The following is a 26,979-nucleotide window of genomic DNA, read 5'->3' as shown; positions in this document are numbered from 1 at the left end:
ATGACGTTTCCCGCATACGATTTGCACCAGTGTACGAAAGGCTCAAAATACTGCGGTATGCATGTGTGTATCTATCTTTCTATTAATTATAAAATTACTAGTTGACCGAGCGAAGTGAGGTCTAAGATTCAAGTCGACGGTTTGGCATTTCTCTTAATGTTTAAATGTTCAAATGTTTCTATGTTGCGCATTTACGGCGAAACGCAGTAATAGGTTTTCATGAAATTTGAAAGGTATGTTCCTTTTTTGATTGCGCGTCGACGCGCTATTAAAAAAGGAACATATACCTGTCAAATTTCATGAAAATCTATTACCGCGTTTCGCTGTAAATGCGCAACATATAAACATATGAACATTCAAACATTTAAACATTAAGAGAAATGCCAAACCGTCGACTCGAATCTTAGACCTCACTTCGCTTGGTCAATGAATGATAGGAGATGTTTCATCAATGATGAAACTGTCTATCACAAATGAGTATGGAGTTATGATTTTTCAAAAATGAGTGAAATTTTAAGAAAAAATCAACTTTGATGAATTTTAGTTTTCGATCGTTACCATTTAGATGTATAATTCAAAATCCCTATGGGCGTAATTTTGTGCTCTACAATCTGAGACCAGGTAGAGCGTTCTATCCCATATAAATTTCCATCTACACCTGACAACAATGCTCCTTGTATTGTGAAAAACACAAAATTTTTAGCTTCAACCATCATCCACCAACTAAATTGTCCTCACGGTGATTTTTCGCACGATGATATGAGTTCATGAGATTATGTTCTATGAGAATCACCCGTTAGTTCTACTTCATTTCAGTATTTCCTAGTGGAGAGGCGCGCCTCAAGTACACCCCAAGGATCAAAATTTCAAACACATAACTTTTGACACAAAGTTCGGGTTTAATCGTTTCACACTTCATTCTTCTCGGCTCGTCAAGGCGGTTCAAAATCATGCATCATAAGTCAATCAGTGGTGAGCTGAAACTGTTCACATTTCAACTATGATTTAATGAACATCTTTTTGAAACAAAAATTATATTTTTCATTGTTTATTAAGAGAGAGAGGAGAGAAGAGAGAGAGAGAGAGAGAGAGAGAGGAGAGAGAGAGAGAGAAGAGAGAGAGAGAGAGAGAGGGTAGGATAGGATAAGGAGGAATAGAGAGTGAGAGGAATAGAGAGAAAAGAAGAAGTGAAGTGAAAGGAGAAAAAGAATAGGAAGAAGATGAAAGAAGATGAAAAAGAAAATGAAGAAGAAAAAGAAGTAGAAGAATGAAGAGAAGAAAAATAAAAAGGCGAAGAAGAAGAACGGGAAGGAGAAGAAGAAGATTGATTGATTGATTGAGTACTTTATTTATGTAGATTACAATATATACTGGCGTTTACACTTATATACAATAGCTTACAATACAGCAAAATTATAGATGGATTTACATAATATAGACTAAGAAAATGATTTTTGAACTGCATAATGATATGAATAAAGCAATTGGTAATAGCTATAGATAATATTGTTATGCATCTACATAAATTGGCGGAGCTTTGGACATATCAATGTCCATTCTTTGGAAAGAATACTTAAAATATCCTTCCCACTAACTCTCCACCAAACAGAAGAAGAAGGGGAAAGAAAAAAAATAGTTTATCTAAATTTGGGAAAGGAACAGTTTTGGGCTTTAAGCCTGTTGTTCCTCTCCCAATCATTCATAGTTGACAATGATATACCTATGTATAAATGTATAAATAAATAAATAAATTCGGTCAAAAAATGGAAAATTTATTGTTGAGTGTAGGCTACTCAAGCCCGTATTCACATACACAAAAATGGCCAATTTTTTGCATATATTGTGAACTACTTCAGATAAAATCAATGAGTATTGAATGTGAAAAACAGCTCCCAATCCATGTCTTCCTGAACTATCAGATATAAATAAAATACCTTGGATGTTCACAGTTGTATAAGCAGACAAAAAACTGGCTGGTTCGCGGAATGTAATACGATTAGAATCAACACGTAGCCGTAAGGGATAAGCCTAATAGGATATAGGAATTGAATCCCTGTTATAAAAGTGTTGGCTAGGGATTAGGAGGTGTCATTTCGAGGCAGCCACAGAATGGAGGCGTTCGGTGGGGCCAACAATTGTCCTAACGGAACGGTTTGGGGTCCACAAGCCAGCTTCAGGTCAGTTTCAAATCGTCATTATTCAACTTTCTCATTTCAATCTGATTTTTTATGATTCTAGAACCTAATTTGTCAATTCTACTCTTTCCCATTCATTAATTCGAGTTAAATAATTGAAATTTATTCTTCCAAAAAATACATTACAATATACAATATATATAACTGAAAAAAGTGGAAAAATGTTGTTTTATAAAAACCCCGAGTTAATACAGTGTGGGGTCGTTCATGTTCCATTTATGCATTTTTAATCTCTTGATCAGTATGGATACAATGTTAAACAAATATATTTATTAAACAAAAATGAAACAGCAGAGCTCTGCATGAATAGAAACTTAAATAAAAACTATATAATAAAACAATATAAAATCTTATAGCACCTTTATGTCTTATTAAATTAAAAGTAGCCCGTGTCAATAAGTGTTTTTACTTTTCTTGCTCTATTACCATAGGTAAGGAAAGTACCGTATTGCTTTCCGAAAAAATTAAGGTACCCCAATTTCTAAATTTCTGTACGTTTCAAGGTCCCCTGAGTCCGAAAAAGTGTTTTTTTTCATTTTGGTCTTTATGTGTGTGTATGAGTGTATGTGTGTCTTTGTACACGATATCTCATTTCTCAATTAACGAAATGACTTGAAATTTGAAACCTAAGGTCCTTACAATATAAGGATCCGACACGAACCATTTCGATCGAATGCAATTCAAGATGGCGGATAAAATGGCGAAATTTTGTCAAAAACAGGGTTTTTCGCGATTTTATCGAAAACGGCTTCAACGATTTTGATAAAATTTATACCTAAAATAGTCATTAATAAGCTCTATCAACTGCCACAAGTCTCATTTCTGTAAAACTTTCAGGAGCTCCGCCCCATCTATGCAAAGTTTGATTTTAGATTCCCAATTATCAGGCTTCAGGTACAATTTAAACAGAAAATTCCAAGTGGAAAAGATTGAGCGTGAAAATCTCTACAATTAATGTTTAGTCACATTTTCACCTAACATTTGAAATAAGCTCGAAATTCGAGAAATGTATTATTCCAATTGCAAACTTGATTGTTATCATCATTCTTGGACCGAAAATCAATTCACGAAGCAGTGTGTGATTACATAACCTCATCTTTTGGACAACATTAACATTTTATCAAAATTTTTGGAGAGAAATAGTACAGGCTCAGCCTAGTTTTTCCTCCAATGTCATAAATGTATTATGATCGATTATAGTATTTTATACAATGAATGAATAAATAAAATAAATAAACTGTTGGCAACTATTAATTCTATTGAATCATTCACTATGAAGAGATAGCAGACTTCGTGTGTCTCCAGCGTTATTGTCTTGTCACCAGCTGGCTTGGATATTTGAATAGTAGACTTGAGATGCGCGTGAACACTAGCGTCAGGTGATAAATTTTCATAACCGCAATGGAAGTTGTGTGAGTGCGCCACACCAGACTTTTTTAAGATTCTAGAACCTATATCAATTCTACACATTTTCCTAACTTTTTCCATTCATTCATACAACTCATTAATCAATTCTAGTTCAATTATATTGTGCTCAATATCCATCAATTGACTTATCTATTCTGTTGTAGCTATATAGTGAGGTCCACGTTATAATATGACAGTGTCTGATTAACACCCTTGTCTATCAATTGACAAAGCAGATAGCGCTATCCTTTTCTAGCTCCGCAACGTTGCCAGAATTTTTTCCAACAATGTATAAATATAAGAAACAACATATTCAATTTTTATTCATTATATTGATTCATACAATGAGCACATCATGAAAAGATAGGGAGAGAAAAAATAAGGTAACCTTGTGCTATTCCCCTCCCAATTTAGATAAGATTATACATAGTCCGAAATAGGTTAATATCAATTATGGAAATAAATTATTCAATTATTGACAGATATATTTTCTCAACAAATAAAATTTAGGCTTAATTAAATATTTGAACTAGAATAATGAACAGTTATATTAAATAAGATATACTGGTATCAGCTATTCTCTATAAGGAGTCAGTGGCTAGGCAGAGAATCAGCAAGGCTGTTCTTCTATCTTTCTCCACTAGAGAGTTAGTGGGGAGATATTTTTAATATTCTTTCCGAGAATGGACATTGATATGTCCAAAGCTCCGCCAATATGTAGATGCATAACAATATAATTATCCATAGTTATTATATTACAAATTGCTTTTTCATATCATACAGTTCAATAATTATTTTCTTAGTCTATATTATGTAAATTCATCTATACTTTTTGCTGTATTGTAAGCTATTGTATTTATAAGTGTATAAGCCAGTATATATTGTAATCTACATAAATAAAGTACTCAATCAATCAATCCACTGCCATTATAACGTGGACCTCACTAAAGTATTGTTTCTAATTGAAGTATTTTTATTGGGCTACTGAAAGATTAATAATATTAAAACGAGTTATACTACAATTTTCAATTTATTTATCTACGATACAAATAACACTGATGTAATAACATTGGTACATAAAATAACACAATCATTGTGCTATTTTTCTTCCAAATTTAGGTGATGTCACATTTCAAGAAAAGGTTATTAGATTTCCACGTACAATACCTATACAATTTCAGTTCAAAATAAATTATTCTATACAGGTATACTAGAGTAGTTATACTGTACCCATTTTTCAGAGCCATTTCGCTTCTATATATGAGTATAGTGAGGTCCACGTTTTAATGGCAGTGGAGGAAGATGGAAGAGCATCGTTGCCGATCCTCTATCTTGTTAATGCCTTCATCTATAGACGGTAGCTGATAAGGTTTATTGATGTAACATTAACTGTTCATTCTCGTTTAAAAAATCTATTATAATTTATCAAGCAAGAAATTATATTTTTCAATGATTTTATAATGAATTTTCATAATCAAAATTAAACATTCTGTTAATCAATCAATAGTTCTACATAGTTGAAAGAAGATCTGGCAACAGAGCAAAGCGAGAAAGAGATAGCGCTAACTGATTTGTTGAATGATAGACAAGGATATAGCAATACCATTATTACTTAAGGCTGTGCAAAGGCTAAAAATAAACTTTATACAGATTATATTTTTCAAAGTTTTTCGATTTGTATACTATCAAACTATCAAAATGAAAATGTTTTCTCAGAAAAACATTTTTTTCCGATCATTACTTTTTGAGATATGAGCGCCTAAAGTTTCAATTTTCGGGACAGAACATTTCAAATTCGGTAAGAGATGAATCCATGAGATTAAGAGGATAGATTCTTCATGGTATTGTTGATCTAGTAAAACTAAAATGTTCTGAAATTATCAATTATTGAGAAAGTTATTCAATTTACCAAAAATAACTCAACTAAAATTTTCTGGTCATTTTTGGTAAATTGAATAATTTTTTTGAAATTGATATCCTCAGAAAATTTTTGTTTTACCAGATCAACAATACCATGAAGAATCCATCCTCTTAATCTCAGGATTTATCTCTTACCGAATTTGAAATGTTGTCTCGAAAATTTAAACTTTAGGCGCTCATATCTCAAAAAGTAATGATTGGAAAAAAATGTTTTCCTGAGAAAACATTTTCATTTTGATAGCTTGATGATATACAAATCGATAAACTTGGAAAAATATCACCAGCAGGAGAAAGTTTATTTTTAGCCTTTGCACAGCCTTAAGCACTACTGCCGTTATAACGTGGACCTCACTATAGATTCTCAATGAATCATTTTGATAGATTAATTACAAGGAATTATTACTAAAGTATCCGTTTTAATTCAATTCAATTTTTTAATCACTTTTGCTTATTTTTTAAATTATTTTTATTTATCACATTGTGTACACATACTTAACATAGGAAAGGCACAACAGGCTCATGCCCAAAACTGTCCCATTTCAATTTATACTATATAGTCCAAATCAAAAAGTTGGTTATGTCACTCTCACTTTTCAAAATACAATTTACGCTCTTCAATACTCAGATAAACGAGCAAATTTTGAATCAAATAGATACTATTAGAGTCTAGAATTGAAAAATCTAAAACAGTAACTTAATAATTATTATACAAAAAGTCTAAATCTTGAATGAAACTAGAAATTTTTAAGCTAAAACTTCGCAATTTACGAAAAACCACAGGTTTTATTGGTTTTTATTCGATCACAGGACTGCTCAGAGGTCACTGATATGGAATGTGCCAACAGACGAACTTGCCAACATTCCAGAGCATTGGTTCAACTATCCAGAGCCGGATCCCATGTACAACTATGTGCTCGGACTTCTCTACGTCTTCTTCATGTTTTTTAGCCTTATCGGAAATGGACTCGTCATATGGATATTCTGTTCGTAAGTAGCCTATTTGTCATGGAAAAATTATCCTATTAAAATGATAACATAAATAATAAATTAATTTATAATAAATACATTTTATTGTCCTAGACCAGTGGTCGCCAAACAGTCGATCGCGAGCTACCGGTAGCTCGTGGGGTAGTTTTTGGTAGCTCAGAGAAATGCTTGGGTTGGCAACCAATATTTGGCCTCAAGTCCCCAAAGAAAAATATTCAAATATTATTCAAGTTGCATTTTGCATTGTAAATTTTCTATTTTGGGTTTTATCTATGTATACCTTTTCTCTATCATAATGTAATTACTTCATCCTTGTTTTCATGTGATGGGCTACCATAGCAGAAAAAATGTTTTTTTTAAGTTATAGTTTTATTTCTAGAGCGGAGCGGCCTTACTCGTCTGAGTATTTTTGTTGTATTAGGAGTAGTACACCCCAATCGGGCTTATGCCTAGGGATGTCCACTTTTATTTCACATTTTTAATCTTTTTTGTTATTTGTATCATGTTTGTTCGTGAAATAAATGAATTGATTGATTTATAAAGTTGCATTGAGTTGAAAGCTATGTTCAGCTCTACCTACTTGTGTGTGAGAATCTTTTTCAAGTATGAAATTCTTAAAAAATCGATATAGGAACAGACTGACTGATGAAAATTTAGACAACTGCATCAGAATGACTACAACGTAAATACAAACATCAAGAAAATACTTGATGACCAAAAAGAGTTCCACTGCTCTCATTGAAATGTACATTTCAACTTTTGTTATACTTTTTGCTATGAGATAAGTAGATTTCAACACTAGGAATGTATCTTTATAGGCAAAAAAATGTGAAAATTTTATTTTGCGTACCGTACTTTCTTCAGTCTAATATTCGTTGGTAGCTCACTAGGAGATTTATGAATGCTATTCTAGCTCACAGGCTCATAAGTTTGGCGACCATTGTCCTAGACCAAATAGGCAATTGCCAAAGTCATAGTAATACAATATTACAAATCAATAGTTTAAAGTCACTTGAAGTAGAATTGAAAAACTCTGACAAACAATACTGTACAAGCAATACCATTGTCCTAGACCAATATAGGCAATTGCCAAAGTCATAGTAATACAATATTACAAATCAATAGTTTAAAGTCACTTGAAGTAGAATTGAAAAACTCTGACAAACAATACTGTACAAGCAATACCATTGTCCTAGACCAATATAGCAATTGCCAAAGTCATAGTAATACAATATTACAAATCAATAGTTTAAAGTCACTTGAAGTAGAATTGAAAAACTCGGACAAACAATACTGTATTAAGGTCTCAAAACCAGCCACTCAAAAAGTAACTTTTTAAAATAACATAAGCAATAACAAGTTCCAATGGCAACTTATTGTAAAATATCAAGCCGACGCTGTCATAGTGTTTCTAAACACAAGATATAAGTTAGATCCAATTGATTGGATCAAAAACTTGTAGCCTTATAATAGTTACTAAATTAATTAGTGTCTTACTATGCATTCTATGAATTTGTTATTATTGAATATATTTTTGAAATGTGTGCTGACAATGCAGAAATAATAATAATAATAAGAATAAGAATGGTGGTGTTGATTATAGGAGTTTTGGGTGAGACCCTCGTTTTTGATCACCTAAAACCATCCAGCCTGTGAGAGAGCTGCTACTGCACTCGCAGGTCAAATGCAGAAGGCTCTCATCCTTGGCTCATTACGTCTACTCAGGGCAAACGATTTAATGGTAACGGAGCCAGTATGATTGTTTACCACATGGACATGTGAGCAATCACTCTGGTAAAATCGCTTGTCACTCTCTTTGGGGGTCGGAGCCCAGGGAGAGTGGTCAAGCAAAACCTCAAACAGGGATAATAATAATAATAAAAACGTTTTATTGCCAAAAACAATGTATAAAAAAGAAATTATAATTAATAATCAATAATCTAGAGACAATGCTAATATAATAATTGATGAATCTTATGATTATTATATACATTTTATGATAATATACATCGCTATGACAACAAATACTGGCAAGCAAGGGAAGCTTCCCTACATGTTGTGATTAATATTGTAAACGAATGAAAATGCAAAGAAATAGTTTGAATTTGAATCAAATTGGTTATACAAGGGAGTAGCCTCATAAGTTTAATAGAGACTGATAATGGTGTAACAGCTGAAACACCTAGTAGGTATCTAATAGTTATTTGTATATCTAGAGTGAAAGTACGACTTTTTCTCCCTGTGGGAAAAAGTTTGAAGCCCGAGGCGAAGCCGAGGGCAGCAATTTTCCTGAGGGAGAAAAGTTTTTTTCGCTTGTGATGTACACAACATTTTTCCTCCATCTACATTTTTTTATAGAAACTGCAAATAAAATCATTCTAATAACTTACGTATGGTGACAATGATTCCTAACAACATAACCTAAATCTAAAACCTAAAACCGGTCGTCTGATTGGCACTGCCGATTGCGCTATCTATTGGCAAAAGTTGTAACAATTATATCAGCTGAGTAGCTACCAAAAATGGCTGTCCAGATCACACGGTTCAGATTGAATTGCAGATCAAAAATATTAATTGTTGGCTGTTATTTTGAATAGAAAAAAAATTTAAAAATTGTATAAATTAAAATTTTATTGTCTACTAATATTAAGAATATAATAATTATCACAAACATATATTTCATGAGTTAATCAAATTTCTGGTTGTGGTATTGAATTATTGAATTCAGTTGACTCAATGACAGACACCTCTATTATGCTTCTCATCTGAGCTCAGACCTTCTAACCTATTACAATGTAAGTTTCAAAATAGAGATGCTCCCCATGTTATTTAATGGAGTCACTTTTACTCCCTAGGGAGTTTTTCTGTTTTTTACTACCGAGAGCGAAAAAGTGACACTTTAGTATTAGGTTTCAGGGAGTAAAGTAAGTACTTTAGACAGTAGGTGAAGGAAAAATAGTTTTCATAAACCAATCGCTTTGACCATATCAAGTTTAATAGGTTTCATATCACTTTAATAGTTACGGCAAAATAAAATTTGATTTGATTTTAAGTGGTTTTCATGTAATTAATTGATTTACTTTTTGTGTAGAGCTAAGAGCCTGCGCACACCGTCGAACATGTTCGTGGTGAACCTGGCGCTGTGTGATTTCATGATGATGGTGAAGACGCCGATCTTCATCTACAACTCGTTCAACCTCGGCTTCGCAACGGGCCACCTCGGCTGTCAGATCTTGCTACCATTGGATCGTTTTCTGGAATCGGTGCCAGCGCTACCAATGCCGCCATTGCGTATGACCGTTACAAGTGAGTTTAATAATAATAATAATAATAATAATAATATAATAATAATATAATAATAATAATAATAATAATAATAATTTCAATTTATTTCATTTAAAGTTACATAGTATCATATACGTACAGTGTTTTGTTGCTCCTCTAGCTTAGAGCTAATTGAGGAGTATTCAAATTTCATACTACATCATAGTCTAATAGTTATACATTCTATAATAATACTACAAATGAAAATTTTTGTAAAGTGTTCAATAAATTAAATTGAAAGTCTATTATAGTTTCAGTAATAATAATAATAGAAACTTCTTTCTCACACACAACTCATTGCTGCATCAGGTCGTTGTAACTGCTGATGATGGCTACATATGCCTCTATTCAATTCAAATATCTTTATTCAAATATTATCCATATACATTAAATAGTGTCACATACAATAAAATGATAAACAACTCATACTTTATCACAGAATATTATGAAATAATACAATAAAAAATCTGGTGTGGTACACTCACACAACTTTCCTTGCTCATTGAACTTTATCCTCATTCTTAAACGAGAATCAATCATTAAGTGATTTTCTTGACACGACTAAATTTATTTTTCCTTTTTTTTTTAATGATAAATTAGTCCTTTCTCTTATTTGTATCCAGCGTGACACGGTCTCAGAGCCATCCTCTCTCTTTATGAATAAGTTATCTTTCTTTATTTTTACTTATTAAAAAAAAATATTCATTTACCTTGTAATTATTATAAAAAAATATTTAGTGATTGCAAATGTGTTGTCCATGGAACTCTCCTCCACACGCAGACGATTGGTCTTTTTGGGGGAATTCGTGTACTATATGTATCTCGCTTGCTATTTTGTAAAGTACCTATGTTGTAAAGAAGGAATAAAGAAGGAATAAAGAAGAAGAAGAAGAAGAAGAAGAAGAAGAAGAAGAAGAAGAAGAAGAAGAAGAAGAAGAGAATAATTTAGGGGAATAGCATAATGTAAATTGGCGGCAACATATTTGAAACTACGATCAGAATACTGTATAAGTTTAAATATAATTGATTTCAGAGTACTTTTCCTTTGTGTAAATTGTGAAGTTCGATGATTTTATAAAAGTCGTCAAAACAGCTGTTCTACAGGTGAAATATCTCGACTATGTGTTCTTTCCATAAACTGCTTTACCCACCTACCTCATGCACGAGAAGGACAAAAGACTCATGTCAGTTTACAAAGTCCATTTCTCAAGGATGGGGTGGACCCCATTAGTTTCCCAGGAAATAGACTCGTGCCAGTAGATAGAGCTGATAAATAACTATACAGGGTATGAATTTGAAATAAATCGGTCAAGTCATTTTTGAGAAAATCGTGAAAAGCATGGTTTTTTAGTAACTATCCGCCATTTTTCTCAAGAATATTACGGAGCTCCTGCAATTTTCCAAGAAATGAGACTCATGTCAGTTGATATGGCTTATAAATACTCATGGTATAAATTTGAAGAAAATCGTTAGAGCCGTTTTCGAGAAAACCGTGAAAAACATGGTTTTTTAGTAACTATCCGCCGTTTTTCTCAAGAATATTACGGAGCTCCTGCAATTTTCCAAGAAATGAGACTCATGTCAGTTGATATGGCTTATAAATACTCATGGTATAAATTTGAAGAAAATCGTTAGAGCCGTTTTCGAGAAAACCGTGAAAAACATGGTTTTTTAGTAATTATCCGCCATTTTTTCCGCCATATTGAATTGAAATTTATTGAATTTCTTATTGTCGGGTCCTCATGGTATAAGGACCTTAAGTTTGAAATTTCAAGTCAATCGGTTAATTAGGAATAGAGTTATCGTGTTCACACACACCACACACACACCACACACACACACACACACACCAACACACACAACACACACACACAACAACACACACACACACACACACACACACACACACACACACACACACACACACCACCACACAACACACACACACACACCAAACACACACACACACACACACCACCACACACACACACACACAACACACACACACACACACACCACACACACACACACCACACACACACACACACACCACACACACACACAACACCACAAACACACACATACACACACACAGACAACACCCAAAAATCATGTTTTTGGACTCAGGGGACCTTGAAACGTATAGAAAACTTGAAATTGGGGTACCTTAATTTTTTTTGGAAAGCAATAACTCCCTTACCTATGGTAGTAGGGCAAGGAAAGTAACAAGCAAGAAATTATGTTGTATAGAATTCCTCAACACTGTAAAAAGCTTTTTTGTTAGGAAATCTTCTAGTTTATTTTTAAATTCAACATAGTTTTCCTCTTCTTGAATTTTGGGGGGCGAACAATTGTAAAATTTTGCCCCAATATAGGAAGGCTTGTTTTTATAAAACTCCAAATTATGTCTGTCTAGAATAACTTATCCCTGTTTCTTGTTGATATCATGACAGTGTCCTAGTTTTGGAGCTTTGTCAAGTTCTTTCTTAACACATAAAATTGTCTCAAACATGTAAATGTTATACACTGTCATTATCCTTAAAGTGAAAATTAAAGGTTAAATTTTAACCGTGATTAATTTCACGAGAGCCAATCAGAGAAGACGTTTTTGAAAAGACGACTTCTCCGATTGGCTCTCGTGGAATTAATCATGGTTGAAATTTAACCGGCTGTTGTGCAACCGGGCCTTAGTGTGATACCTTTGTGATTTATTAGTACCTACATGTAGTTTTCCATTTTAAGATTCATTTCTCAAATTTAATTATACGTTTCTGGTTTCAGTGTGATCGCTAAGCCTTTGGATGGAAGAATGAGCAAGGGAAAGGCTTTTCTCATCATACTACTCATTTGGGCCTATGTCACTCCGTGGTCACTGATGCCCCTCTACGGAGTCTGGAGTAGATTTGTGCCAGGTAAAGTAACACTTATTTTGTCCGATAAATTCTAATTTAATTAATTTTGTTTAGAAAAGTGTGAATACTGTTTTGGACAATTTGAAACTCAAATCAAATCAAATTCTTTTATTCCTCATCCAAAAAACAATACAACAAATATAAATAAATTCTGTCACCCACACCATCAGAAAAATGTTTACAATACAATAATGTTACTTACAAAGCATAATAATATAATAATAAAGCATAATAACATAAAAACTTTCTATTCTACCATTAATGTTTATTATTCTTCTAATAGTGCAAGCTGACAGGCCGTACTTAAAGTAATTAATCCCTGCATGGACCTAAGGTCTGTGAGCAAGGATGAGCCCCCAACAGTCAGCCTGACAGAATGAATTTTATTATTAAATTACACTAAATTTCATTAATTTATATGGTAAAGGATGTTGACGTATCCTAAGATATTGAGAGGAGGACAGGGAAAACTCGAAATGAGAAACAAAGCACAAACCCCGACGGTGTTGGATTTCAATTAGAAAAAAAAAAACTGTAGAGTATTATAGGAATGATAACTTAATTGAATTCTAATAAATAATTATGAATTGAATGAGGAGCAAAATTTACCTTAAGTCTAATGCAAGACACTAAACTCATAAAAATTTTATGAAAAAAAAACTATCGGTAGGATAAGTTTATAAGTTCCTCTGATTCATCCAGACCGAGGACTGATAATAACCACTGTGTGTTCTTTTTGAATGTGTCAATAGACAAAGATTCAAATAAGTTCAAGTTGGCAAATCTACTGAAATGTCCTATAAAGAATTGTGAAATATATGAAGGGTTGGTAGTTGAGTAAGTTCTGTGCAGATAGTGGATGAGAACAGTTGTATTCTGTGAGTAACGGGTGTTATAAGAGTGTGAGACTACTGAAAAGATGAGTTTTGATGTTTGTACATGTGAATCAGAAGAACTTTTATAAAATTTGTCTTACTGTAAGAATAGATGTTTTCATTAAATAATAAATCTGACGGATGAAATCTTGATTTCTTGAAGGCTACCTTTACGACTTCTCTCTGTACCACAGCAACGGTTCGAGAACCGTTTTTATAAGCTCCCCCCCAAGCAATGATGCCAAAAGCCAGTATTGATTGTATATAAGCATAATAGGCCTCTTAATCTCATTTGATTGAGAATGTCACTCAACATCCGAAAAGCATAAATTAGCCGACGAATTCTGCATTTTAAGTAGGTGAAACTAAATTAGGAAATTGAAAAGTTTTGGGCAATAGCCTGTTTTTTCTTTTCCGATCATTGTATTGTTTGTGCTAACCTAATAAATAAATAAATATCACGCTTTGATTACCTGCATAGTGAAATTCACGTCAGTGAAATTGATGATATGACTACAGGGTTGTCTGTTCTCAGTTACCACCGCCTTCTAAAATTAGATAGATCCCAAGATATTCCAGTAAATTCTATGGCCCGGTTGCATAACAGCCGGTTTTTTTTTGAATCAATTTTACTGGCCATAAAACAACATTACAAAAATGTAAGCAATAGGCTTCGTCAATAATAAGTAGAATATTACAACTTTGACTATAAAACGAAAAAAATTACAAATACACATTGAAATATGTAGTAAAAATCACGAGTTGGACTATAGAAACAAACAAATTTACACATATACATTGAAAAAAAAAATTTAGTTAAAATAAATAAAATAAAGTTAAATAAATAATTGGTTAAATGAAGTTAATTTTAACCATGATTAATTTCATGAGAACCAATCAGAGAAGGTGTTTTTGAAAAGACGGCTTCTCTGGTTGGTTCTCATATGTAATCAATCACGGTTAAAATTTAACCAGCTGTTGTGCAAACGGCACTAAGTATTGTTAATTTCAGATTCTTGTTAATAAAGAAAAACTCTATTTCAATATATTTTATTAGTCGAGATTATTTATGATTGTTTTCTCATGATGATTTAATAACACATTTTTTAACAGAGATCGAATATTTTGAAAATTATAATTATGTTTTTTCATAGTCAGAAAACGATTTTTGGCAACAATCAGTATGTGTAGAGGTGGAGAAGGATAGAGCTATATATGCTTAGAAAAGGATATGTGCAAGTGGATTTGAAAAAATGTACTGAAAATATATTGACAGCAGAAGAGTGAACGCAAGTGAATATGAAATGCACTGAAGCTGTATTGTGAGATCCACGTTATAATGACAGTGAGAAAGATAGGAGAACAACGTTGCCGATCCTCTGTCTTGTCAATGACTTCTATAGACGGTAGCTGATACAGGTTTATTGATGTAATATTGACTGTTCATTATCGTTTAAATTATATTTCACAATATTTTATTGTGAATTTTCATAATTAAGATGGAATACTATTATTATCTCTACATTGTTAAAAGACGTTCTGGCAACAGAGCAAAGCGAGAAAGAGATAGCGCTATCCGCTTTGTTGAATGATAGACAAGGATAGCAATACTTTGCTAATCAAACACTGCCATTATAACGTGGACCTTACCATAGTATCAAGGCTATAATTATGTAGTTTTCTTTTTTCAGCTCGACATTTTCGGTTAATTTATTAAAAGTTTGAAATTTATTTAATTATTTGTTTCAAGGCTAATTTATAAAAGTTAATTTATTAAAAGTTTGAAATTTATTTAATTATTTGTTTCAAGGCTATAATCTTTGACTACAGTCTCAAGGCTATAAATTTAATGTAGGTAGTTTCTTTTTTTCGGCTCAACATTTTTCAGTTTATTTCAAGTTTGAAAATTTTAGTTGTTTGTTTTTGATTTTGTTAGCTTTAAAAGCTGAATATATTTGTTGATCTATAACCTATCAGCACGGATATACTACTTGGATCTATTGACCGGTTTTTTGTATTTCAAAATCTAAATTTGTTGATTTATCAACCTATCACTACTTAAATATACTATCTAATTCAAAAACATGTTTATTTTTCATTTATTTATTTATCACATTGTGTACAAATACTTAACATGAGGAAAGGCACAACAGGCTCAAGCCAAAAACTGTCCCATTTCCAATTTATACTATACTGTCCAAATCAAAATGTTGGTTGGTCACTTTCACTTTTCAAAATACAATTTACGCTCTTTAATACTCAGATAAACGAGCAAATTTTCAATCAAATAGATACTATTAGAGTCTAGAATAAAAAAATCTAGAACAGTAACTTAATGATTATTCAAAAAGTCTGAATTTTGAATGAAACTAGAAATTTTTGAGCTAAAAACTTCTTACTTTACAGAAAATGTTGACATTTTTTGTGCTTGCAGAGGGCTACCTGACTAGCTGCTCTTTTGACTACTTGACCAAGAGCGAAAGTATCCAGTATTGGGTTGGGACCATGTTTGTGATTTGCTACTGCATCCCGATGTCACTGATCATCTACTACTACTCTCAAATCGTCAGCCATGTTGTCAACCACGAGAAGGCTCTACGGGAACAAGTAAGTTGTTGGCAAATTCAATGATGTGACATTTATTCATTTATTTATTTATTATTTGTTGATATAATCACAAATCTTATGAATATGATCGGGATAGCGAAGGGATAATTTACCTTATCAAGATCTCAATTCATCAATAATCAGCCCGGGTAGGCAACTCCAGTAAGTCCAGTTTTCAGTTTGTCACATTGCTGTTGCTGTCAAAACGTCCAGTGCCCTAGTGGATGCAGTGGTTTAGCATAAATGCCTCTGTATCTGAATAAAAATACTAGTAGTACTGTGAACAGTAGACCTCACGTAGTATTCTCATCCACAAGTACCTGATTGAAACTATAGACCTTATGGAAATACAGCAATAGACTGGCTTCTCCACACATCTGTGTAATCACTTGTCAGCTGATTTATGATGAATAATTCTATAATCTGATTTTACTCTAATATTGGCGTATGAAGAGGCTCCTTTTTCCTTTTATATTATCCTTGAAATGCAAAATTCAAAAACCTGTATATACGTCGACGCGCAATTGAAAAAGGAACATACCTGTCAAAATTCATGAAAATCTATTACCGTACCGCGTTTCGCCGTAAATGCGCAGCATATAAACATATAAACATTCAAACATTAAGAGAAATGCCAAACCGTCGACTTGAATCTTAGACCTCACTTCGCTCGGTCAATAAATCTGAGTACTCTTCATTTAAATTATTTCGTCTTATTTTGATAGCTCTATACTGTATACTGAGATCTTGGCGAACTGAGACCCTCCCAATTTATCTGTGATGATTTGAATAAGTCGGATTTGTTACAATTAGAATGCTGAAATTTAATTTGGTAATTGACCGAGCGAAGTGAGGTCTAAGATTCAAGTCGACGGTTTGGCATTTCTCTTAATGTTTGAATGTTTATATGTTGCGCATTTACGGCGAAACGCGGTAATAGATTTTCATTAAATTTGACAGGTATGTTCCTTTTTTAATTGCGCGTCGACGTATATACAAGGTTTTTGGAAATTTTGCATTTGAAGGATAATATAAAAGGAGAAAGGAGCCTCCTTCATACTCCAATATTAGAGTAAAAATCAGACTATAGAACTATTCATCATAAATCAGCTGACAAGTGATTACTGTACACAGATGTGTGAAGAAGCCAGTCTATTGCTGTATTTCCATAAGGTCTATAGTTTCAATCAGGTACTTTTGGATGAGAATACTACGTGAGGTCTACTGTTCACAGAACTACTAGTGTTTGAATGTTTAAATGTTTATATGTTGCGCATTTACGGCGAAACGCGGTAATAGATTTTCATTAAATTTGACAGATGTATGTTCCTTTTTACTTTCCTTGCCCTACTACCATAGGTAAGGAAAGATTGCTTTCCAAAAAAAATTAAGGTACCCCAATTTCAAGTTTTCTATACGTTTCAAGGTCCCCTGAGTTCAAAAACATGATTTTTGGGTATTGGTCTGTGTGTGTGTGTATGTGTGTGTGTGTGTGTGTGTGTGTGTGTATGTGTGTGTATGTCTGTGAACACGATAACTCCATTCCTAATTAACGATTGACTTGAAATTTTAAACTTAAGGTCCTTATACCCTGAGGACCCGACAATAAGAACTATTCAATAGAATTCAATTCAAGATGGCGGAAAAAAATGGCGGATAATTACTAAAAAACCATGTTTTTCACGTTTTTCTCGAAAATGGCTCTAACGATTCTCTTCAAATTTATACCATGGATCTATAAGCCCTATCAACTGGCATAAGTCTCATTTCAGGGAAAATTTCAGGAGCTCCGTAATATTCTTGAGAAAAATGGCGGATAATGACTAAAAAGCCATGTTTTTCACGTTTTTCTCGAAAACGGCTCCAACGATTTTCTTCAAATTTATACCATGGATAGCTATTTATAAGCCCTATCAACTGGCATGAGTCTCATTTCTGGGAAAATTTCAGGAGCTCCGTAAATTCTTGAGAAAAATGGCGGATAATGACTAAAAAGCCATGTTTTTCACGATTTTCTCGAAAACGGCTCCAACGATTTTCTTCAAATTTATACCTGGATAGCTATTTATAAGCCCTATCAACTGACATGAGTCTTATTTATGTGAAAATTGCAGGAGCTCCGTAATATCTTGAGAAAATGACAGTTACTAGAAAACCATTTTTTTCACGATTTTCTCAAAAACGGCTCTAACGAATTTTTTGAAATCCATACCCTGTATAGTTATTTATTAGCTCTATCAACTGACATGAGTCTTTTTCCTGGGGTACTAATGAGGGGTCCACCCAATCCTTGAGAAATGGACTTTGTAACCTCCTTCTCGTGCATGAGGTAGGGTGGTACACGGTTTTTACTTTTTCTTCTTCCATATACCGTGGGTAGGTAGAGCAGTTTATAAAAAGAATACAGTCATAGTCAAGATATTTCATCTGTAGTACAGCTGTTTTGACGAATTTCAAAAAAAAAATCATCGAATTTCACAATTTACATAAAGGAAAAAGTACTCTGAAAACAATTGTATATACACATATACAGTAGTCTGATCGTAGTTGCGAATATGTTGCCGTCAATCGTCATTATGTTATTCCCCTAAATTATTCTCGTTTGATAATGAGGCTTATAGTTCAATGAGCAAGGAAAGTTGTGTGAGTGTACCACACCAGATTTTTTACTTTCCTTGCCCTACTACCATAGGTAAGGAAAGTATTGCTTTCCAAAAAAAATTAAGGTACCCCAATTTCAAGTTTTCTATACGTTTCAAGGTCCTGAGTCCAAAAACATGATTTTGGGGTATTGGTCTGTGTGTGTGTGTATGTTGTGTGTGTGTGTGGTGTGTGTGTGTGTGTGTATGTGTGTGTGTGTGTGTGTGTGTGTGTGTGTGTATGTCTGTGAACACGATAACTCCATTCCTAATTAACCGATTGACTTGAAATTTTAAACTTAAGGTCCTTATACCCTGAGAACCCGACAATAAGAACTATTCAATAGAATTCAATTCAAGATGGCGGAAAAAAATGGCGGATAATTACTTAAAAACCATTTTTTTCACGTTTTTCTCGAAAATGGCTCTAACGATTTTCTTCAAATTATACATGGATAGCTATCTATAAGCCCTATCAACTGGCATAAGTCTCATTTCAGGGAAAATTCAGGAGCTCCGTATTCTTGAGAGAAAAATGGCGGATAATGACTAAAAAGCCATGTTTTCACGTTTTTCTCGAAAACGGCTCCAACGATTTTCTTAAATTATACCATGGATAGCTATTTATAAGCCCTATCAACTGGCATGAGTCTCATTTCTGGGAAAATTTCAGGAGCTCCGTAATATTCTTGAGAAAAATGGCGGATAATGACTAAAAAGCCATGTTTTTCACGATTTTCTCGAAAACGGCTCCAACGATTTTCTTCAAATTATACATGGATAGCTATTTAAGCCCTATCAACTGACATGAGTCTTATTTATGTGAAAATTGCAGGAGCTCCGTAATATTCTTGAGAAAAATGACAGTTACTAGAAAATCATTTTTTTTCACGATTTTCTCAAAAACGGCTCTAACGAATTTTTTGAAATTCATACCCTGTATAGTTATTTATTAGCTTATCAACTGACATGAGTCTTTTTCCTGGGGTACTAATGAGGGGTCACCCAATCCTTGAGAAATGGACTTTGTAACCTCCTTCTCGTGCATGAGGTAGGGTGGTACACGGTTTTTACTTTTTCTTCTTCCATATACCGTGGGTAGGTAGAGCAGTTATAAAAAGAACACAGTCATAGTCAAGATATTTCATCTGTAGTTCAGCTGTTTTGACGATTAAAAAAAAAAAAAAATCATCGAATTTCACAATTTACATAAAGGAAAAAGTCTCTGAAAACAATTGTATATACACATATACGTAGTCTGATCGTAGTTGGGAATATGTTGCCGTCAATCGTCATATGTTATTCCCCTAAATATTCTCGTTTGATAATGAGGCTTATAGTTCAATGAGCAAGGAAAGTTGTGTGAGTGTACCACACCAGATTTTTACTTTCCTTGCCCTACTACCATAGGTAAGAAAGTATTGCTTTCCAAAAAAAATTAAGGTACCCCAATTTCAAGTTCTATACGTTTCAAGGTCCCCTGAGTCCAAAAACATGATTTTTGGGTATTGGTCTGTGTGTGTGTGTATGTGTGTGTGTGTGTGTGTGTGTGTGTGTGTGTGTGTATGTGTGTGTGTGTGTGTGTGTGTATGTCTGTGAACACGATAACTCCATTCCTAATTAACCGATTGACTTGAAATTTTAAACTCAAGGTCCTTATACCCTGAGGACCCGACAATAAGAACTATTCAATAGAATTCAATTCAAGATGGCGGAAAAAAATGGCGGATAATTACTAAAAAACCATGTTTTTCACGTTTTTCTCGAAAATGGCTCTAATGATTTTCTTCAAATTTATACCATGGATAGCTATCTATAAGCCCTATCAACTGGCATAAGTCTCATTTCAGGGAAAATTTCAGGAGCTCCGTAATATTCTTGAGAAAAATGGCGGATAATGACTAAAAAGCCATGTTTTTCACGTTTTTCTCGAAAACGGCTCCAACGATTTTCTTCAAATTTATACCATGGATAGCTATTATAAGCCCTATCAACTGGCATGAGTCTCATTTCTGGGAAAATTTCAGGAGCTCCGTAATATTCTTGAGAAAAATGGCGGATAATGACTAAAAAGCCATGTTTTTCACGATTTTCTCGAAAACGGCTCCAACGATTTTCTTCAAATTTATACCATGGATAGCTATTTATAAGCCCTATCAACTGACATGAGTCTTATTTATGTGAAAATTGCAGGAGCTCCGTAATATTCTTGAGAAAAATGACAGTTACTAGAAAACCATTTTTTTCACGATTTTCTCAAAAACGGCTCTAACGAATTTTTTGAAATCCATACCCTGTATAGTTATTTATTAGCTCTATCAACTGACATGAGTCTTTTTCCTGGGGTACCAATGAGGGGTCCACCCAATCCTTGAGAAATGGACTTTGTAACCTCCTTCTCGTGCATGAGGTAGGTAAAAAGTAAAAACCGTGTACCACGTGGTACACGGTTTTTACTTTTTCTTCTTCCATATACCGTGGGTAGGTAGAGCAGTTTATAAAAAGAATACAGTCATAGTCAAGATATTTCATCTGTAGTACAGCTGTTTTTAAGAATTTCAAAAAAAAATCATCGAATTTCACAATTTACATAAAGGAAAAAGTACTCTGAAAACAATTACAGATATATACATATACAGATTATACACATATACAGTAGTCTGATCGTAGTTGGGAATATGTTGCCGTCAATCGTCATTATGTTATTCCCCTAAATTATTCTCGTTTGATAATGAGGCTTATAGTTCAATGAGCAAGGAAAGTTGTGTGAGTGTACCACACCAGATTTTTTACTTTCCTTGCCCTACTACCATAGGTAAGGAAAGTATTGCTTTCCAAAAAAAATTAAGGTACCCCAATTTCAAGTTTTCTATACGTTTCAAGGTCCCCTGAGTCCAAAAACATGATTTTTGGGTATTGATCTGTGTGTGTGTGTATGTGTGTGTGTGTGTGTGTGTGTGTGTGTGTGTGTATGTGTGTGTGTGTGTATGTCTGTGAACACGATAACTCCATTCCTAATTAACCGATTGACTTGAAATTTTAAACTTAAGGTCCTTATACCCTGAGGACCCGACAATAAGAACTATTCAATAGAATTCAATTCAAGATGGCGGAAAAAAATGGCGGATAATTACTAAAAAACCATGTTTTTCACGTTTTTCTCGAAAATGGCTCTAACGATTTTCTTCAAATTTATACCATGGATAGCTATCTATAAGCCTATCAACTGGCATAAGTCTCATTTCAGGGAAAATTTCAGGAGCTCCGTAATATTCTGGAGAAAAATGGCGGATAATGACTAAAAAGCCATGTTTTTCACGTTTTTCTCGAAAACGGCTCCAACGATTTTCTTCAAATTTATACCATGGATCTATAAGCCCTATCAACTGGCATAAGTCTCATTTCAGGGAAAATTTCAGGAGCTCCGTAATATTCTTGAGAAAAATGGCGGATAATGACTAAAAAGCCTTGTTTTTCACGTTTTTCTCGAAAACGGCTCCAACGATTTTCTTCAAATTTATACCAAGGATAGCTATTTATAAGCCCTATCAACTGACATGAGTCTCATTCCTGAGAAAATTGCAGGAGCTCCGTATATTCTTGAGAAAAATGACAGTTACTGAAAAACCATGTTTTTAACGATTTTCTCAAAAAGCTCTAACGATTTTTTCAAATCCATACCCTGTATAGTTATTTATTAGCTCTATCAACTGACATGAGTCTTTTTCCTGGGGTACTAATGAGGGGTCCACCCAATCCTTGAGAAATGGACTTTGTAACCTCCTTCTCGTGCATGAGGTAGGGTGGTACACGGTTTTTACTTTTTCTTCTTCCATATACCGTGGGTAGGTAGAGCAGTTTATAGAAAGAACACAGTCATAGTCAAGATATTTCATCTGTAGAACAGCTGTTTTGACGAATTTCAAAAAAATCATCGAATTTCACAATTTTACATAAAGGAAAAAGTACTCTGAAAACAATTGTATATAGGCCTACACATATACTGATTGTAGTTGCAAATATGTTGCCGTCAATCGTCATTATGTTATTCCCCTAAATTATTCTCCTTTGATAATGAGACTTATAGTTCAATGAGCAAGGAAAGTTGTGCGAGTGTACCACACCAGATTTTTAATTGCGCGTCGACATAATACAAGGTTTTTGGAAATTTTGCATTTGAAGGATAATATAAAAGGAGAAAGGAGCCTCCTTCATACGTCGATATTAGAGTGAAAATCAGACTATAGAATTATTCATCATAAATCAGCTGTCGAGTTGACTATAAATTGCATGCCATGACGCATGCAATTCAATATCTCAATGTAACTTGATAAAAAATTAGCAGATGTGTAGGCTATAAATTGCATGCCTCATTGCATGCCTCATTGAATGCAATTTTCATGCACTATTAAAAATATAGGATGGAAAGAACTTATAGCAGCTCGTCTGGGCGCCTAGATGTCTTCTGGTTTTCTCGCGCTAAATTCCGGAAAGCGTTATATGATAATTAAATCTTGTGAAAGCATGATCTGATCAAATAAATAGTTAGTGTATCAGTGTGGATGCGTTTATGGTTTGGGACGTCGTTATAACTGCGCGAGGTCTACTGTTCACAGAACTACTAGTATTAAAGGAGAAAAGGGCCTCCTTCATACGCCAGTATTGAAGTAGAAATCAGACTATAGATTATTCATCATAAATTAGCTGACAAGTGATTACACAGATGTGTGGAGAAGCCAGTCTATTACTGTATTTCCCATAAGGTCTATAGTTTCTATCAGGTACTTGTGGATGAGAATACTGCGTGAGGTCTACTGTTTACAGAACTACTAGTTTAAAATTATTTCGTCTCATTTTGATGGCTCTATACTGTAGACTGAGATCTTGGCGAACTGAGACCCTCCCAATTTTATCTGTGATGATTCAAATAAGTCGGATTTTGTTACAATTAGAATTCAAATCAAAATCAAAAAAATTCATTCACAATACAGACAATTGAGGGTCCTGCCAAACCCAAAGGTTTTTTGGCAGGTGCCCAGTTACAGGAAAAAAATGAGTTACAAAAGATAAATTGATTAATGATTTTTGTGTGTTTTGAATTGTAAATTGAGTGTGTAATTGATGAATGTTAAGTGACACATAACCTAGCTACATTTGGACTGTTGTATGAATTAGAATTGGAACCGTTTTGGGCTTATAAGCCTGTGGTACTTTTCTGTAAGTGTGTAATTCTGAATGAATAAATAAATAAATAAATAAATGAACTTAGACAAAATAAATATTACTAATAGATTTTAAGTAAAAAATGAAAGAAAACTAATACAAAATGCAAAAATAAAATAAGAAATATACATCAGATTTTGATACAGAATTAATAAAAAAGGGAAAATGAAAATTTATTAGAAAGGAATGCAATAATAAGGAAAAGGGAAAAATTCGGAATATTTTTTTAATGTAGTGGAAATAGCAGGGAATGCGTCTTATTTTGATGGCTCTATACTGTAAAATTTCTCTAGAATTCAGGATCAATCAATTATTGTATCATGTACCCATTTGTCCAGTTTATTTACTCATATTGATCAATTTCTGTGCCAGGCGAAAAAGATGAACGTGGACTCTCTACGCAGTAACCAGGCTCAACAGAATCAGTCAGCAGAAGTTCGAATCGCCAAGGTTGCAATCACCATCTGTTTCCTGTTTGTTGCTTCATGGACTCCCTATGCTGTGGTCGCAATGATCGGTGCTTTTGGAAATCAGTAAGTTCCTATAAATATATTGAACCATGATCTCTTTCAACCCACTCCAATAATAATTTTTGAAGTCTCCTGCATGAGGAGACAACAATAATTTCATAAATATAGGTGGGCTGTAATAAACAAATAGGTACTTATAAAAATTGCACTCCACTTATATGGGCTACTTTTGTACAAATTAATAAAATTATAATTAATGGAGGGTACTTCAATTTTTTATATTGTTTTTATTAATTTATTTATACTGAAACAATATCTCATTGATACATGGATCATAGCACCCATTTCATTAAATATTTTTTGAGGGTTACTGTTGGATGTTTTTATTTGAAACACCCTCTAGTTTTCTATTAGCGTCTTAAAACCACTCGACTACAGCGACTCTATTTATAATATTGTATTGTTTGAAATTTGGAACAATACAGCATGTATTCATGCTTCATTTTCTACTATAATATTAGTTTTTTTAATTTTTCTGGAAACATTGAGTGAAAAAATATTTAATGAATCATGTTAATGAATAATATTAGTAATTACTTATAATTTTATAGACAGATAGATTTAATTATGTGCTATCGGACCATACAGTCATCAGCAACGTCAATAAAATATTCATAACACTAGACACTTAATTTATTATGAAGAATGTGTGAAAAAACTCCTCCAAATAATATAGAAGGGACGAGCAAAAGTTTGCACGCAGAAGATCAAATAGCGATTTGCCGAACAGACTGGATATATTTTTATTGACTCTGGCAAACTATATTTTAGACCTTTGTTCCGAAGACTTGATGGGACTTCTGTACTTTAGTTAATCTTGTACGTTGGGTATCAAGTTGTTGTCTTTGGCGGGTGTTGTATGAATGAACCATACATCTTGTGCTCATTTTACTCTTAAGTTTATGTATATAATACCAATAATATTAATAATATGTAATATTAATTTGATACGGTATACCCTATCAAATTAATCACAAGTGATTAATTTATTATGAATATCATCACTGTAATATTGTTTAGTTTCGGAAATTTTAAACAATACAGTATGTGTACCCTATTCATGCTTGTTTTTAAACAATCTTTTGTATCGTTTTTTATTCCTCTGAAAGAAGTGAGAGCAATATTTGAATTTATTATAAAAAAATTCTCCTCAGTAATTATTATCTTTGCTCACTCTACGTCGGACTTTCTCCAGCGGACCACAATGATGTGCTGGATGGTTTTTATCGTGATTTTGTGGATAATTATAAACTGTTTTTGTTTCTAAAATATTGTATTTATTTTGTGTGTTATGTATTATATTTGAAATTACTTTGTAAACTGTTTCTTTTTGGAGAGAATGACATTTGATTTGATTTTTAGTAGGTTGCTGATCTTTGACATGCTATTAAGGTGCGTACAGATATACGCGCCGCGAACATGAGCAATTCACTTTTAATCAGCTGATGACAAGTTTTTTATATCTGTATCTTCCCAAGTAGCAAAACAATATTGTCTTAATATTGGAAGGAATGTTTTCCCAATATTGTTAAATATATTGTAAATGTTGGTCAATGTTGTCAAAATACTCTGACAATATCTTTATGAAACATTTTATATTTTTTTGAAAATATTATAGCAATGTTGGTACATATTGCTAAGATATTTTGACAAAATATTGGAAAATATTATCACAATATTGAGACAAAATTTTTTATAAATATTGTCCCAATATTGTGACAAAAATTATCACAACATTGTTCAATGTGTTCTCAATGTTGGTCAATGTTGTCAGAATACTCTGACAATATCTTTATGAAACCTTAATATTTTTTTGAAAATATTATTGCAATGTTGGTAAATATTGCTAAGATATTTTGAAAAAATATTGGAAAATATTGTCACAATATTGAGACAACATTTTTTAAAAATATTATCTCAATATTGTGACAAAAATTATCACAACATTGTTCAATGTGTTGGAAATGTTGGTCAATGTTGTCAGAATACTCTGACAATATCTTTATGAAACCTTAATATTTTTTGAAAATATTATAGCAATGTTGGTAAATATTGCTAAGATATTTTGAAAAAATATTGGAAAATATTGTCACAATATTGAGACACATTTTTTAAAAAATATTGTCTCAATATTGTGACAAAAATTATCACAACATTGTTCAATGTGTTGTAAATGTTGGTCAATGTTGTCAGAATACTCTGACAATATCTTTATGAAACCTTCAATATTTTTCCTACGATATTTGAAAATATTGGTTGATGTTGGAAGATATTTTCCTGAAATATTAAAATATATTAACACAATATTGATATTCAACCGAATTTTTCCACAAAAAATTGTGGAAAAATTATCTACCATA

At 33.0% G+C, this 26,979-nt stretch overlaps 1 protein-coding gene across 1 annotated transcript; it reads left to right on the top strand.

The window, feature by feature from the left end:
* The first annotated feature begins 2,020 nt into the window (after positions 1 to 2,020).
* On the top strand, positions 2,021 to 24,641 carry LOC120348783 (opsin, ultraviolet-sensitive-like). The gene is given in 7 exon segments (XM_039444345.1): positions 2,021 to 2,177; positions 6,330 to 6,509; positions 9,601 to 9,737; positions 9,740 to 9,815; positions 12,615 to 12,745; positions 16,055 to 16,227; positions 24,462 to 24,641. Coding segments are annotated over 7 exon segments (930 nt in total). The 5' UTR covers positions 2,021 to 2,109; the 3' UTR covers positions 24,627 to 24,641.
* Positions 24,642 to 26,979: the final 2,338 nt, after the last annotated feature.

The sequence above is a fragment of the Nilaparvata lugens genome, unplaced genomic scaffold (assembly GCF_014356525.2).
Source record: "Nilaparvata lugens isolate BPH unplaced genomic scaffold, ASM1435652v1 scaffold4318, whole genome shotgun sequence".
NCBI classification, from domain to species: Eukaryota; Metazoa; Arthropoda; class Insecta; order Hemiptera; family Delphacidae; genus Nilaparvata; species Nilaparvata lugens.
Note: the sequence above shows the minus strand (reverse complement) of the source record. Positions and strands in the feature narration are given on the sequence as shown.